This window comes from Canis aureus, chromosome 23 (assembly GCF_053574225.1).
Source record: "Canis aureus isolate CA01 chromosome 23, VMU_Caureus_v.1.0, whole genome shotgun sequence".
Lineage (NCBI taxonomy): Eukaryota > Metazoa > Chordata > Mammalia > Carnivora > Canidae > Canis > Canis aureus.
Window position 1 is genome coordinate 18,449,670 of NC_135633.1, and position 15,367 is coordinate 18,465,036.

The 15,367-nt window shown below is 41.5% G+C and overlaps 1 protein-coding gene across 4 annotated transcripts in view; it reads left to right on the forward strand.

Moving 5' to 3' along the window:
• The window catches only part of SCUBE2 (signal peptide, CUB domain and EGF like domain containing 2), a 63,578-nt gene that overhangs the window by 3,462 nt on the left and 44,749 nt on the right, over nt 1-15,367 (forward strand). For 3 of the 4 annotated variants that reach the window (XM_077866540.1, XM_077866543.1, XM_077866541.1), the window contains exons 3-4: nt 5,783-5,908; nt 10,827-10,961. In XM_077866540.1, coding sequence (XP_077722666.1) covers nt 5,783-5,908; nt 10,827-10,961 — 261 coding nt within the window. Of the gene's footprint in view, nt 1-5,782; nt 5,909-10,355; nt 10,430-10,826; nt 10,962-15,367 lie in introns of those variants that run through there. The other variant, XM_077866542.1, reaches the window with a different exon arrangement.

Here is a 15,367-nt window from a genome sequence, read left to right on the forward strand (position 1 = left end):
CTATAAAGTTAGTGAGTAAGGATGTCCCTCTTTAGTTTGGATTTCTTGATGCAAGAGTCGAGAAGCAGAAACTTTCTTTCAAAAAGGAAAAGGAGAGAAAATGAAGATTACAAGGATTCCAAGATATAGATATTTAAAGATGTAATTCTTTTATGGGTGTTCCTTCACTTAATGGTTTAAACCTCTTGAGTCCAACCCATGGTATCATTTATGTTGTGATTTTTGTCAGCTTCACTGTTACTGTTTAAGTATAAGGATGGGAACTGGGTTTGCCTAGAGTGACCAGAATTTTATCCTCTATAAAGTTTCTTCTGCCAAAATGTTGGAGAAATGAAAATATTGGCCCTGATAAGTATCTTGAAAATAATATGATTCCAAGGTGTCTTTGAATAAGTGAAGTTTTATTCTAAATTATTTTTGTTTATATCTCAGACTTTGGGGATGGGGGTATTTCAGTGGTCAGTGATCATTATATGGTTCTTTTCTATTTAGAGAACTGAATGAATCAAATTTAACAAGAATGAATCTAAACTTGGCCTTTTAATTAAGGAGCTGTATTTTTGTGGGGTTTTTTTCTGTTTTTATAAATTTTTAAAAAGATTATTTATTTATTTATTTATTTATTTATTTGAGAGAGAGAGAGCACAAGTGGGGGGGGGGCAGGAGGAGAGAGAGAAGCAGACTCCCCATTGAGCAGGCAGTCTGATGTGAGAGTCTGTCCCACGACCCTGGGATCACCACCTGAGCCGAAGGCAGATGCTTAACTGACTGGGCCACCCAGGCACCCAGAGCTGTGTTTTTTAAAAGCACATTTTATTTTGGAATTATTTTAAATTTCAGGAAAGTTGCCAAACTAATGCAGAATTCACATATGCCCTTCAATTATCTTACCCTGACGTTAACAACTTATATAACCATAGTACAATATCAAAACCAGGAAATTAACCAATTAACATCGGCACAGTACGTCTAACTAAACTATAGATTCAGATTTCACCAGTTTTTTCTTAATGTTCTCCCTTCTCCCCACCACTCCCAGGCCATTCCAATTCAGAGTCCCACATAACATTTAGTTGTTGTGTCTCCTCTGTCTCCTCCAATCTGTTACAGTTCCTGTCCTTCCTAGTTTTTCATGACTTGGACACTTTGGATGAATACAGCTGAGTTCTTTTGTTTGCCTTATGTTTTTTTTTTTTCATAATAAGAATTGATACAGTAGGAATTGGCACAATAAGAGAATGTTGTATGTTTTCTCATGATAAAATTAAGATTATGTATTGTAGTAATACAAAAAGTAAAGATTTTGACAAGGCTACCATAGAGGTGCTGTGTGCTTTTTAGCACATTTCATGGTGGGAGAGGCACATGACATTAATATGCCCCATTACTGGTGATATTAACTTTGATCATCTAGTTGAGATGGTGCGTCTTGGATTTCTCCACTGCAAAGTTACTATTTTTCCCTTTTGCAATAAACACACATCTTAGGGCAGATAATTTGTCTATGCTAATATCCTATTCCTTCTCAAGTCTTTGCCCACTGATTTGAGCATCCAACTGTGGATCTTGCCTGTAACAGTTATTACTATGATATAATAACTGATAATTTGATATACATTTTTTAACTGAAATTCTCTGTAAGGAAGATATTTTGCTTCTCCCCTGTTTATTTATGCATTGATTTATGTATTTATGCCAGAATGGACTCATGGGTATTTAATTATATGTATAGTAATTTGTTTTGAGCTCAAATTATTCCAGCTTTAGCCATTGGGAGCTCCTTCATATTATTTCCTGTGGCCTTTTGACATGGTCTCATCCATTTTTGAGAGGATGAGACCTCATCTTGTTTTCTGGTACCATAAGATGTCACAGACACATCTTGTATTTTCCCTTCCTCTGCTCTGGAACCAACCACTTCTACAAGGAGCTCTGGTTCCTTTGATTGGAAAATGGTGCATAGAAACCAAAGTCTGGATGCTTGGTGTTCTCATTGTTACTGGGATGTCATTGTTCTTCGGCTTTCTCAGTACACAGACCTAGGAAACATATGTATGCATCCTAACCCACACATATACATTTATCTATATTTAGTCCATATATATATGTATTTGTACATATTTTAAAAACAATGACTTTACACTGATGTTTTGGATTCCAAAGCAATGCCACAAGAGTTACTCAGTCTGTCTCTTTGCTTATTCATAACTTCTTTCTCCAATGGTGAGAAAGGTGGCTCTCATTATCTGTGATATAGTTAGTTACCTGTTTGTTCAATCCAAGTATACACATAAATAATTTACAAAGCTACTAATCCATAGTCTTGCAAGTAAAACAGATTTACTAATTAGAGGACAGTATCTGTATATAGCTGTTTTTATTTTTAGCCGTACAACATTTAGTCAAGATGTTTCCAAAGTTACTTGGCTAATACTTTTTCCTACATTTCCCTCAATGTGGTTGTTATTCATTTGTTATACAGCTAAGTTCATTTGTTTCTCTTTGTATCCCATTTTTATTTGTTCCCCCCCACCTCTGTACACTGGTTGACTGTATGTATGTACATATATACATATATATGTATGTACATAAAAATGTATGTCCTTATGTATGTCTGTATGTATTCATGCATATATCACTATGGTTCCAAGAGTCAAAACTATAAAAATGCCATACTCAGAGGGAGTAATACTCCCTCTCCCTATTTCTGTTCCCCTGTTTCACATTCCTCCTTTTCATCCTTTTCCCACACACCATGGATCACCAAACTCTCTAATTTCTGGTTTATCCTTCATGCTTCCTAGATTTCTTTTGCAGATTAATGGGTCCTGTCTTTCTTTCTTTCTTTCTTTCTTTCTTTCTTTCTTTCTTTCTTTCTTTCTTTCTTTCTTTCTTTCTTTCTTTCTTCTTCTTCTTCTTCTTCTTCTTCTTCTTCTTCTTCTTCTTCTTCTTCTTTCTTCTTCTTCCTTCCTTCCTTCCTTCCTTCCTTCCTTCCTTCCTTCCTTCTTTCTTTCTTTCTTTCTTTCAGAAGATGAGAGAGAAAGAGAGAGAACAAGCATGAATGGTGGGGCGCAGGGCCAAGGGAGAGGGAAAGAGAGAATCTTAAGCAGGCTTCATGCTTGGTATGGAGCCTGATGCGGGACTTCATCTTGTAACTCTAAAATCATGACCTGAGGGCAGCCCCGGTGGTGCAGCGGTTTGGCGCCGCCTGCAGCCCAGGGCATGATCCTGGAGACCCTGGATTGAGTCCTACATCAGGCTCTCTGCATGGAGCCTGCTTCTCCCTCTGCCTGTGTCTCTGCCTCTCTCTCTCTCTCTCTCTCTCTCTTCATCTCTATGAATAAATAAATAAAATAAAATCTTAAAAAATAAAATCATGACCTGAGCTGAAATCAAGAGTCAGATGCTTAACTGACTGAGACACCCTGGTGCCCTGATAAATGTGTATATTCTTTTTAACTACTTAAGTGAATTCTAACCATAAAATTGACCAATTCAAACTAAGTGTACAAATCAATGATTTTGAATAAATTAACTGAGTCAGCCGTGCAACTATCACATAATATAGTTTTCAAACATATTCCTTATCTCAGTAAGATCCCCCATTCCCAGCCCCAGCTTTGGACAACCACTAGTCTACTTCCTGTCTGTACAGATTTGCCTTTTCTGGATATTTCATATAAATAGAATCATACAATATGTGGTATTTTGCTTTTGGCTTCCTTCACCTAGCATGTTTTTGAGATTCATCCATGTTGTAGCCTGTACTGGCATTTTATTCCTTTTTACTGTTGACTAGTATTCTATTGTATGGATATGCCATATTTTGTTTATCCATTCACCAATTGATGGATATGTGGGTTGTTTCTACTTTTGGGCTATCATATATAATGTTGCTATGAACATTTACCTGCACGTCTTTGTGTGGATATAATTTTTCATTTCTCTTACATATATACTTAGAAGTATATAGATATTTCTAGATTGCATGTGAAATTTATGTTTAACCTTTTAAGAAACTGCTACACTGTTTCCAAAGTGGTTATGCTATCTTACATTACCATCAGCAAGGTATGAGGGTTCCCATTTCTCCACATCCTCATCAACATTTGTTTTTCTTTTTTCTTTTTATTTTTTATTTATTTTTAAAAATTCTCCATCAACTCTTGGTTTTTCTTTTTTAAGATTTTATTTATTTATTCAGGAGAGACACAGAGAGAGGCAGAGACACAGGCAGAGGGAGAAGCAGGCCCCATGCAAGGAGCCTGACGTGAGACTCGATCCCGGGTCTCCAGGATCACGCCCCGGGCAGAAGGCAGGTGCTAAACTGCTGAGCCACCCAGAGATCCCTGTTTTTCTCTTTTTTAAAATCAAAACTGTTCTAGTGAGTGTGAAATGGTATCACACTGTGGTTTCAATTTGAATTCCAATAATAATTAACAATACTGACCATTTTTCATATGCTTATTACCCATTTGTATATCATCTTTGGTGAAATGTCTATTCAAATCATTTGCCCATTCTGAAATTGGGTTGTTTGTCTTATTATTGCTGTGATAATTCTTTGTAAGTCCTTTACAAGGTACGTGATTTGCAAATATTAAAGTTTTGAATTTTTTGTAAACTCCAACTTATTAATTTAAAAATTTATGACTTGTGTGTTTGGTGTTATAGCTAAGAAATCTTTACCTAATCCAATGTCTCAGATTTTTCTCATAAAAGCTTTAGTTTTTTCTTAAAAGTTTTATAGTTTTAGCTCTTACATTTAGGTCCCTGATCTATTTTGAGTTGATTTTTGTGTAGGTGTGAGGTCTAAATTCATCATTTTGCATATGGATATTCAGTTGTCTCAGCACTATTTATTGAAAAGACTATCATTTCTCCCAATAAATTGCCTTAGCATTCTTGTCGATAATCAAGTGAGCATAAATATAATGGTTTATTTCTAGACTCTCTGTCCTGTTCCATTGATCTGTATGTTTTCCTTTATGCCTGTACCACACTGTCTTGATAACTGTAGCTTTTTGTTAAGTGAAAGTCCTCCAAATCAAAAGAAAGTTCTACTTTTTCAATATTGTTTTGATTCTTCTGAGTCTTTTGCATTTCTGTATACATTTTAGGATAAGCTTGTCAAGTCTACCAAAAAGCATGCTAGAATGGGTGTATTTTTCATATTCCCTTATTTTTTTACATGATAACAAACTTCAGATATTCTTGGATTTTGATCATTTTAATTAATTAATTAATTAATTTTAAAAAGATTTTATTTATTTATTCATGATAGACATAGAGAGAGAGAGAGGCAGAGACACAGGCAGAGGGAGAAGCAGGCTCCATGCAGGGAGCCCGGACGTGGGACTCGATCCCGGGACTCCAGGGTCATGTCCTGAGACTAAGGCAGGTGCTAAACCACTGAGCCACCCAGGGATCCCCCTGATTATTTTAATTTAGTAGTATATCCTAGAAATCACCCCAAATAAGTTCATCGATATCTTTCTCATTCTTTTTTTTTTTTTTTTTTTTTTTTCAACAGCTGCATGGTACTTCATTGGATAGTTCTTCAACTACTTTCCTATATATGGGCACTTAGTCTGTTTCTAGTATTTTGTGATTACAAACAGTACTGCAGTGAATAACCTTGTGCATAATATTTTTCCTACTGTTGGAGCTGTATCTTCAGAGTAGATTCCTAGAAGCGGGATGACTGATTAGAAGTTAAATATGTATATCTCCATCCTAAAGAAATGGCCCCAGTCTGGCTTACTTCTCTTTTATTCTTCAGATATTGATGAATGTGAAAATGAACTCAACGGAGGCTGTGTCCATGACTGTTTGAATATTCCAGGCAATTATCGCTGCACTTGTTTTGATGGCTTCATGTTGGCTCATGATGGTCATAATTGTCTTGGTAAGGAAAATGGTTGGAAATGGCAGACCTCCTTCACCTACCCTCTGGCACACCACCCTTTTGTTTCCTTTGATGAAAACATACTTATTAAAACAAAAAGGGGATCAGAGACTTGTGTTTTCTGGCCCCCTAGAAATCACATTCCCTGATAGAAAACCAGGTAAAGTGTTTTAGTTTTTATGATCATTCATGATATCAATTCTCCATTAGTCTAAGGAGATGGACATCATTGTTGTTACTTATTTCTAGCATTGACTTGTCACCTTCAAGATCTCTGATCTTGTGTTAAAAGACTTATAACAGTTTCTTTAATGGTGTGAGTATCTCTATCCTAGAATTAGGTAAAACTCCTTATTCTGAAAATTCCAAATGTGAGACTATTCTAAATGTATGATTGGATCTCAGCCAGGTAACCTCACCCCCTTTTTTCTTAAGAGACAGAAAAGTTCAAACAGAAACCTTCCATTAACATCCTCCTATTATTCCCCAAAACAGAAACATCTGTTGGAGTTTTAGTCTCTGAGTTAGGGGCTGCAAAGGACATTGTTTGTGTTGGTTGCTTATGCCAGGAATAAAAAAGAATTCAGAAACAGCAAATAATTGGATAGGGCTGAGTATTGAATCATCTTAGAGGATGCAGCACACCTGGCAGACAGGTATCTGTGGTCTGTTTGCATTTTAAGGCTGGTGCTACCAGTTGTACAGGAGGACATCATGGGAGACAGAGGGCATCAGGGTCCCTTAACCCTTTAAGTGGTTAACTTGCTGATGTCTGCTTGGCTGACCAAGGAGTAACTTCAGCCAGACCCTGACACAGGGGGACAGCTACTGAGATGCCCGTTATAGTACGGCAGAGTGGCTGCTTGATTAAATGCTTTGAGATCAGCATAAAAGTCACTAGATAAGAATAGACGGAGCTTGTTTTTTGAGTGGTGGAGAAGGATACTTTCCCATCTGGGAATCAACCCTTGTATGGCGTTTATCCCACTTCAATGTCACCTAGAACCCCGTCTTGATAGAGATCCTGTCCCTTCCTGTTTGCACGCTGTGTGAGAGGTCAGTCTTTAGGTCAGAACACTTGGCTTTCCAAGCCTGCAGCTGTCAGGAAGATTTGATTGAGGGCTGAGGGCTCACTAACCCCTTTGCAGACTGTCTAGGGCAGTCAGGACCATGAAAAGACACTAGAGAGACAATCCTGATAATAGCAGTCAATTGAGATTAATTAAAAACTCAAAAACAAAAACATGCACAAAAAATCCCAATAAAGTTATTTTCAGAGTGTAATTTTTGGGGAAGCACGCAGTGTGTTTTGGGGGCTTTGTTCTATTTTTACCATTTTCTGGGGGGAAATTTCACATTTCCTTTTGACTTGCCAAGAGTGCCATTTTGGGGAACTTATATCTACTGGCAGATCCAGTCATCATAGTTGTGCTTAAACTCCAGGTTGTGCCTGGGGAACGTGTGAGCTTCCTAAGAGCAAGAGACTAAACCATCCAGGGTTTAAGGACCTGGGCCAGGTTTGGGTTGGGTGGTTCTGAGTAAAGGCCAGCTCAGAAATCCTGAGGCCCAGAGTCTTTTCTTCCCTTGGCTGTTTACACAGATATTTCAGCAGACTATCTCCATTTCCTGTCCTTGGGGTCTCTTTGTGGCCTTGGTAGCAAGCTTGTGCCCAGCAGAAATATACTGAGTATCTGCAGGGATAAAGATCTTTTAAAGGAAGCCATGAGCAAATGAAGTGGTATAGTAAGAAAAGCAGGACCAGCAGACAGTAATTTCTGTGCCATTTAGACTTGAGAGGGCTGAAGCATTTTGTGATAAGGAAGTTCAGAGCCAAAACTTTTCAGGAGCAGCACTTTCCTGCATTCTCTGGGTTGACCATTGACCGCTCCTTGGCCTTTTATCACACGTTAGCCACAAATATATTAGCCAGAATTTACACAGTACAAATACCACTTAACTCTGGCACCAGACCCAGAGTCTTCCAAGATCCTGAAGGCCTATGAGCCTGAAAAATGAAATGCAGCTCTTTCACATAGCTCACCTGTCTGAATTCAGTTTCTATTTATTGAGTGTCTAGGAGTACTTCCTATCTATTCAGTGTTGTGGCAGTGGTTCTCAGCTCTGGCTGTACATTAGAATTATTCAAGAAGTTTAAAATAACACCATTGCCTAGGTCTCATACAAGAATAATTAGATCAATGTCTCAGGAGGTGGAGTCCAGGCATCTGGGTGCTAACATGCTGTTGGAATTGAGAACCACTGTCTTGTAGTCTGAAGAAACTCGTCAAGTGCATGATAACCTCTTTGTGCATGTGCATGTGAACACACACACTTTTATGTTAATCCAGTCAGAGTACATTACCCAACTCAATGACACATTTCTAATGGCTTTGGAGAAAGGAATAGTAGGTTAAATGCAGGGTGGGTGGGTGGCAGCTCAGAGGGGAGTATACCTTTACTCAAAACCAATTCATGGGCAACCCAGGTGGCTCAGTGGTTTAGTGCCGCCTTCGGCCCAGGGCCTGATCCTGGAGGCCCTGGGATCCAGTCCCATGTCAGGCTCCCTGTATGGAGCCTGCTTCTCCCTCTGCCTGTGTCTCTGCCTCTCTCTCTCTCTTTCTCTCTCTCTTTGTCTCTCATGAATAAATAAATAAAATCTTAAAAACAAAACAAAAACAAAAACAATCCAGGATTTGGAGTGCAGGAAAACAGATCTCTCCTGCTCACCATGAGTCCTCACCATGGAACACCTTAGCCAGATGTGTTCCAGTGTGGCTTATCCTTTGGAATGTGCTCTCTTTACTCTTTGGCATAGAGAAGGGCAAGTTTGTTAGGCTTGAGGGGATGGCTTGAGTCCCATCAGTTTAGAAAGACATCTGCCTGGTAGTGTGGGAGGATGCATGACTGTAAGATCTGAAGCTTGAAACCAGATAACAGATATTTAAATGTGAATTTTCTTGTTATGGATGTGCCCAGAAGCTAGTGATAGGCACATGGGAAATCAGGCTGGAGAAATAAATGGCTTTTATTAATTTTTTTAGATTTAATTTCTTTATTTGAGAGAGAGAGAGAGAGAGAATGAGCACAAGTGAGCAGGGGGAGGAGCAGAGGGCAAGGGAGAAGCAGATTCCATGCTGAGCACAGAGCCTGATGTGGAGCTTGATCCCTCAACTCTGAGATCATGACCTGAGCTAAAATCAAGAGTCAGATGCTTAACCAACTGAGCCACCTAGGAGCCCCAAAATAAATAGTTTTTATACCAGCCTTCTCCTTGAGCCTTTGTCATATCTGAGATTTTTCTGGAAGTTTCATCTGCTTTGGTTCTGGTGATGCTATGCTCTCCTGCTTTTTTGTTCATGCATTGAACAATTAATGTACACCTGCAGTGTCCAGGGCTGTGCTAAATACAACAAAAATCTCTGTCCTTAAGAAGTCAGCAGTCTAGTGGAGATGGGTAAGTGAAAGCTATGAGGTGTCAAAAGGTACAAATTAAAAAAAGATTTGAGAATGCGATGTGTTAAGTGTATTGATGGGGCTGTGCACAGAGTAATGTATGACACAGTGGCAGGAAGGTCCTTTAACTCTACCCTGGGAGGTGGTGGAAGGTAGTTGGAGGAGGACTCACTGCCTTTCTGTCTTTCATGGCTCCTTCTCTGGGGCTTCTGGTATCTCCTCTCCCTCCTCCTGCCCCTGGCATTCTCCTGACTTCTACCTCTGGCTGTGTGCTCACTGCAGCCCTTCTCTTCCTTCCCTCTCCTGCCTTTGGCTTCCTCACTGACACCCACTTTGTCAGGCCACCAAAAGTAAACAGCATTCAGAGGTGGCTTTACAACACCAGATTCAGGTTTCCCACTGCCTCCTGGACCAAGGGCTGACTATCAGCATCTCACATACACCACCTCCCTACCATGGTTGGGTCCAAGCACATCTCCACCTTCACTTCCCCACCCAGCTCTGGTCTTCATGTTTCTCGGCCCCCACATCCAATGCTCATGTGGTTCTCCACCCTGCAGGCACCTTGCCCACAGTCCTCTTCTATTTCTTCTTTCCTAGGCACCCCCTGGCCAAGCCCCAGGTCTTGTCCCAGCTGAGGCTATTTGAGGTACACCTGTGAAGCCAGACTCCCAGGCTTTTGATTCTTTTCCTTCCTTGTGTCCTACCCTTGGCTACCACCTTCTTCCCAACTCAAGGGTCCAACCATGTTACTTATGCTGCAGTGGTTTGCAGCTGCCTCTCAAATCAAGGTGGAACTTCTTTGCCTGGTATTCAAGGTCCCTCCATGGTGTGACTCAATGTATTCCCAGCTTCATCTCCTGGAACTTACCTACATGTACCTGTGCTCCAGCTCCATTGAATGGCCACCCTTATCTGGGCATACTCCATGCTCCCCAGCACCTGCACTATGCTCATGCCCTTTCTTTTGTCTAGAATCCGTTCTCCTGATTTAGAACTGAAGACATCCTGTAGGGCCCATCTTTCATCAGCTTTTCCATAAAATCCATCCTGATACCGCACAACCAGGTAACCTCTTTTTCCTCTGTGCCACCTTTTGCTGTCTCTTACAATTACTTGTATGTTTGTCTCTTTCCCTCTGCTGAGGGACATGCTCCTAGAGCAGAAGAATTTGATCCTACTCATTTGTGTTTTACTGTCTCCTCCAGCCCCATACTTTGGAAAGAGAAGGTGTTCTATAAATATTTACTGAATTGACTTTCTTGTGTTCGTGTGGGAGGCCTGGTTAAGGGATCTTGAGATCTCTGCAGTCTGGGGTCCCTGCTGACTTCCGTTCTGTGAGCTTCTGTGATGCAGAGAAGGAAGAGGGACCTCATCTCTGCTTAGCAGGTGTCCCTGAGCTGCCGGGAGGGGAGGGCATTTGAAAAAGTCACAAAAGCAAAGGCTAATCCTCCTCTCCCTCCAGATGTGGACGAGTGCCTGGAGAACAATGGTGGCTGCCAGCACACCTGTGTAAACGTCATGGGGAGCTACGAGTGCCGCTGCAAGGAGGGATTTTTCCTGAGTGACAATCAGCACACATGCATTCACCGCTTGGAAGGTGCCTCTGCTCTGCTGTGGGGAGGGGAGCAAGAGGGACAGAGGGGAAGGGGCTGGGGAGGGTCACCTCTAGGGACCTCCCCTACCCTCTGTGATTTTTGAGGGGAAGCACAGAGTATGGAAGATCTGGAGGCCTGAGAATGAGTCCAGACCCTGCTACTGGGCAGTTTTACCTTCCTCACCTGGCAAAATAAGTGGGTTGGGCTGGGTGAGCTCTAAGGTCTCTTCAAACGCTCACATTCCTGATTCTAATCTTTAAATAGAAAACATTTCAAACATGACTAGATGTTTCAGGTGAAATGTAATGGACAATCTGCCAAGTTTTTCAGAAAAGGTGCTGCAAACCACAGCACCAAGTGTGAGCCTGCTCTGGGCTCTGGGTGGGTAGGGAGGGGCTGGAGCCTTTTTTATAGGGACTTACAGACCCAGATCTGGCCTTCCCTGTGTTTCCCATTTTTGAACTCTGAGCCTCTTTGGTTCCAGTGCAGAGGGACCCCTTCCCCAGATGTGGGCTTCCTATGTTCTGGTTTGCCCGTGCCACAGCTTCCTGTTCCTTCGTGAATTTGTAGACAACTCTGCTGGTGGCCTCCCTTTTGTTCTCTTTGCTTTGGGTCTATACCTTTCTTATTCCTCTATTAGTTCAGTGGATTCTCAGCAGGGGGAGAGGCATTAAGAACACGTGGCCATGAGAAATGACAAATACCCACCATTTGCTTCAACGTGGATGGAACTGGAGGGTAGTATGCTGAGTGAAATAAGTCAATTGGAGAAGGACAAACATTATGTGGTCTCATTCATTTGGGGAATATAAATAATAGTGAAAGGGAATAAAGGGGAAAGGAGAAAAAATAAGTGGGAAATATCAGAAAGGGAGACAGAACATGAAAGACTCCTAACTCTGGGAAACGAACTAGGGGTGGTGGAAGGGGAGGAGGGCGGGGGGTGGGGGTCACTGGGTGGCAGGCACTGAGGTGGGCACTTGACAGGATGAGCACTGGGTGTTATTCTGAATGTTGGCAAATTGAACACCAATAAAAACTAAATTTATTATTAAAAAAAAAGAACACGAGGCCGATCAGCCGCTTTTAGCTGAATGACACATTTTTTTAAATTTATTTTTAAAAAGATTTTATTTATTTATTCATGAGAAACAGAGTGGGGGGTCGGGGGCAGAGACACAAGCAGAGGGAGAAGCAGGCTCCATGCAGGGAACCTGATGTGGGACTCGATCCCGGGTCTTCAGGATCACCCCCTGGGCTGAAGGTTGCACTAAACTACTGAGCCACCCAGTGGTGGCTGCCCATTTTTTAATTCTCTGCTCTTTCTTAAGCCAAAGAATCACATTTTGGTGGCTGTATTCCCCGGGGGTTGCCTGTGCATGTTTGTAGGGGAAGTGCTCTAAACATTAGATTGTTAACTCATTTTGGCATGCACTACTGTTCATTCTCATAACTCAAGAATGAGGGGATTTTAAGTTCTGCTGCTATTTAATCACACATGAGTAGGTTTATTGTTTAATCATGGTTCTTGTGACTTTTTTTTTTTCTTGTGACTTTTCAAGGGTGTCTTTGAGGAAGGTGATTTTTGTCTCATTTTCCAAGAATGATGAGTCCCTTCTCATACCTGACTAGAAAGCTGTTTGGGTACTAAGAATGGTTACAGGCCAATGGGTCTGCTGAGTCTTATCACCCTGAGTCTGCTTGTTCTCAGTATTTGGGCAGGATAGACACACACTGGCTCTAATCAGGCAGATCTCTTATCTCATGCAGGCGTGGCCCTTGATAGAGTAGCAGTTGGGTTTCACATTCCTGGTAGTTGCTCTGGACTTTTCTGAGAGCCTTGCATTTGGGATGAGGCAGGATTAAGAAGCCAGCAGCAAGAGAAATCTAGATCTCAGGGGACCTCCTCTTTGGTTGCTCAAAGCTGCTTCCTGGGAAGTCACTTGGTTCCCCCACAGGTGCTGGGGACATGAATGGGGATCTGTGGGTCAGGCTGTTTCTTGAACACCGTATGGATCCCATCCACTAGCAAAGCAACTTCACAGTTATTAAGATCATCTCTTACTCTTGCACTTCCAAAGCAGTGGCTTAGCTCCTTTCTGCCCTCTGGCAGGACCTCCAGACTGATTACAGACACAGGATCTTCATAACAGAAGTAAATACAAAAGCAGTTCCTTTCTGCAATCCTTGTTTTCTAAATTTTCTACAATTCAGACATTCTTGGATTCCCTGAAGAATATTTAAAATGAATATACTTGTCTGGGGCTAAAACCAAAATCCAAGAATTTGAGTTGTGGTCTGGAAGGGCTCTCTGATTTTTTTTTTTTTTAAAGATTTTTATTTATTTTTTAAGAGAGACAGAGAAAGAGAGAGAGAGAGAGAGAGAGGCAGGCAGAGACACAGGCACAGGGAGAAGCAGGCCCCATGCAGGGAGCCCAATGTGGGACTCAGTCCCCAGGATCACAGCCTGGGGCTGAAGGCGGCGCTAAACCACTGAGGCACCCAGACTGCCCTCTCTGTGATTTTTTTTCTGTGGTGTTTCAGCCCGATCGCTTGGTGAATTCATAGCAGCATGAGCCAACAGTTTGTAGTGGACTATAACTGAGACCCTGTCCATCCAAAGGTTTTACCTCTTCAAATAGAGCAGTCTGTAAACAGTGTTCCTTTAGGATTTCCTCCTTGATGTGCACATTAAGCCCTCAGAAATGGTATTAAAGTGGACTTTAAAACCCCCCTGTTGAGACTCCAAAATTGATTAAGTGAAGATAATACTGCAAGCTAGAATTTTCTAGTGTTTTGGTTGTTATTTTTAATAATTATTTACTAAATGATCTTCAGTTCAGGGGATCATAATAGATGATTCTGAGGGAAAGCTTAAGCTATTGATTTTTTTTTTTCTCTCAGAGACCCCAAAGCTCTGATAAAGAGACTGTGTGTTTTCACCCATGTAATGGGGGTAGGCTGGAGAGAGACATACTGCCCCAGTCAGGCTTTGTCCCTATTCATGGGTGCTCAGGCTCTCAAAATGAGCATTCCGCTTTTGTTTTGTCTGCTCTGAGAAGATTTTTCGATGTTTGCACCACTGCCTTTTCAAAGTAGGGGGAAGGTGTCAGGGCAGTGAGGAAGGGGCTATGCTCTCAGCAGGGCCTGTTTCTGTCTTTGATAGAATCTTTTTCACTGTTTGCAAGGCCTGTTTTTATTCAGCTTCTAGAAATATTCTTCAGTGGGACCACTGCAATAGGATATTTCTAATGTTTTTTGAGCTATTTCCCTCTTGGTGAACTAACATTCCCAAACATGATTGGCAGCCCAATCTGGGGGTAAGGGTGAAGCCAGAACCACGCCAGGGCCTCTCAGTTTGGACCAGACCCATCTGCCTTCCCGTAGCAGTGGCCTTATTTTTGGAGTCAGGGTACTATCAACAGCTTCAGGGGCACCTTTTGAAAAGCCCCAGCATTTCCAGAGCCATTTTAATGCCTATTATCTCCTGGTAACTTTAGGTCTAGCTTGATATGATAAGACATCAGGGCACAACTTTTCGTGTATCCCCATGGCATCTGGCACACGGTCAGTTTTTTTTTAAACATAGTCAATTCTTATGAAATATTTCTTGTGTAAATGAATTGCTGCTCTAAGACAGTAAAGGTCACTTTGCAAATGTTTTTACAGACTTGTAAACAGAGTGAAAAGAAGCAGCAGCGGCTGACCTGTTTGGGGACTGTGCTTTGCTGGTGTTGCTGCTGCCCTTTCTTGGGCACTGTTATGTTTTGCCCTACGTGCTCCTGGCACCTGTGATCCCAAATGCTCTGCTGATCCAAGGGCAAATGTAATTCTTCCTAGGTCTTCCTAGGAGGACAGGACACTGTTTCTGGAGGCAGCTCCTCACATCCTGTGCCGCCTCAGTATTGGGAGCAAGTAACATTTCCAAAAATCACCAGCCAGAGCTGAGAGAAAGCTTTGCTCTGATCCAGTACAAGTCTCATTCTGTATTAATTGACAGCAGCCTTGGCATGGGTGAATGAATCTCAGCAACTTCCCGCAGATTGAGTGCTGGAGTTCAAACAGCTTGTAACTGTCAGCTAAAAAACAAAGTGGTTTTAAGAGAGTATGGGATGTATTAACTATTATGCTGTCTTTTGGAATAGGAATGACATCTGTTTGTATTAAAATAGCTAGCTATTCCAGTTAAGCATAGATCAACGGCTCTGTGGTGAGAATTGGAGACAAATGATTTTTGTCTTAATTAGAACCAATTGCCTAAGGTTTTAGGGGTACAATACAGAACAGTGTAGGATCCCATAGAAGCTGAATGAAAACTTCTTGCACTCATGTTTAAAACAGTGCTACTTCCCATGTGAGAGGTCGTCTTGTTGGTTGAGAACAAAAAAACCTACTCTCAGAGATGTTC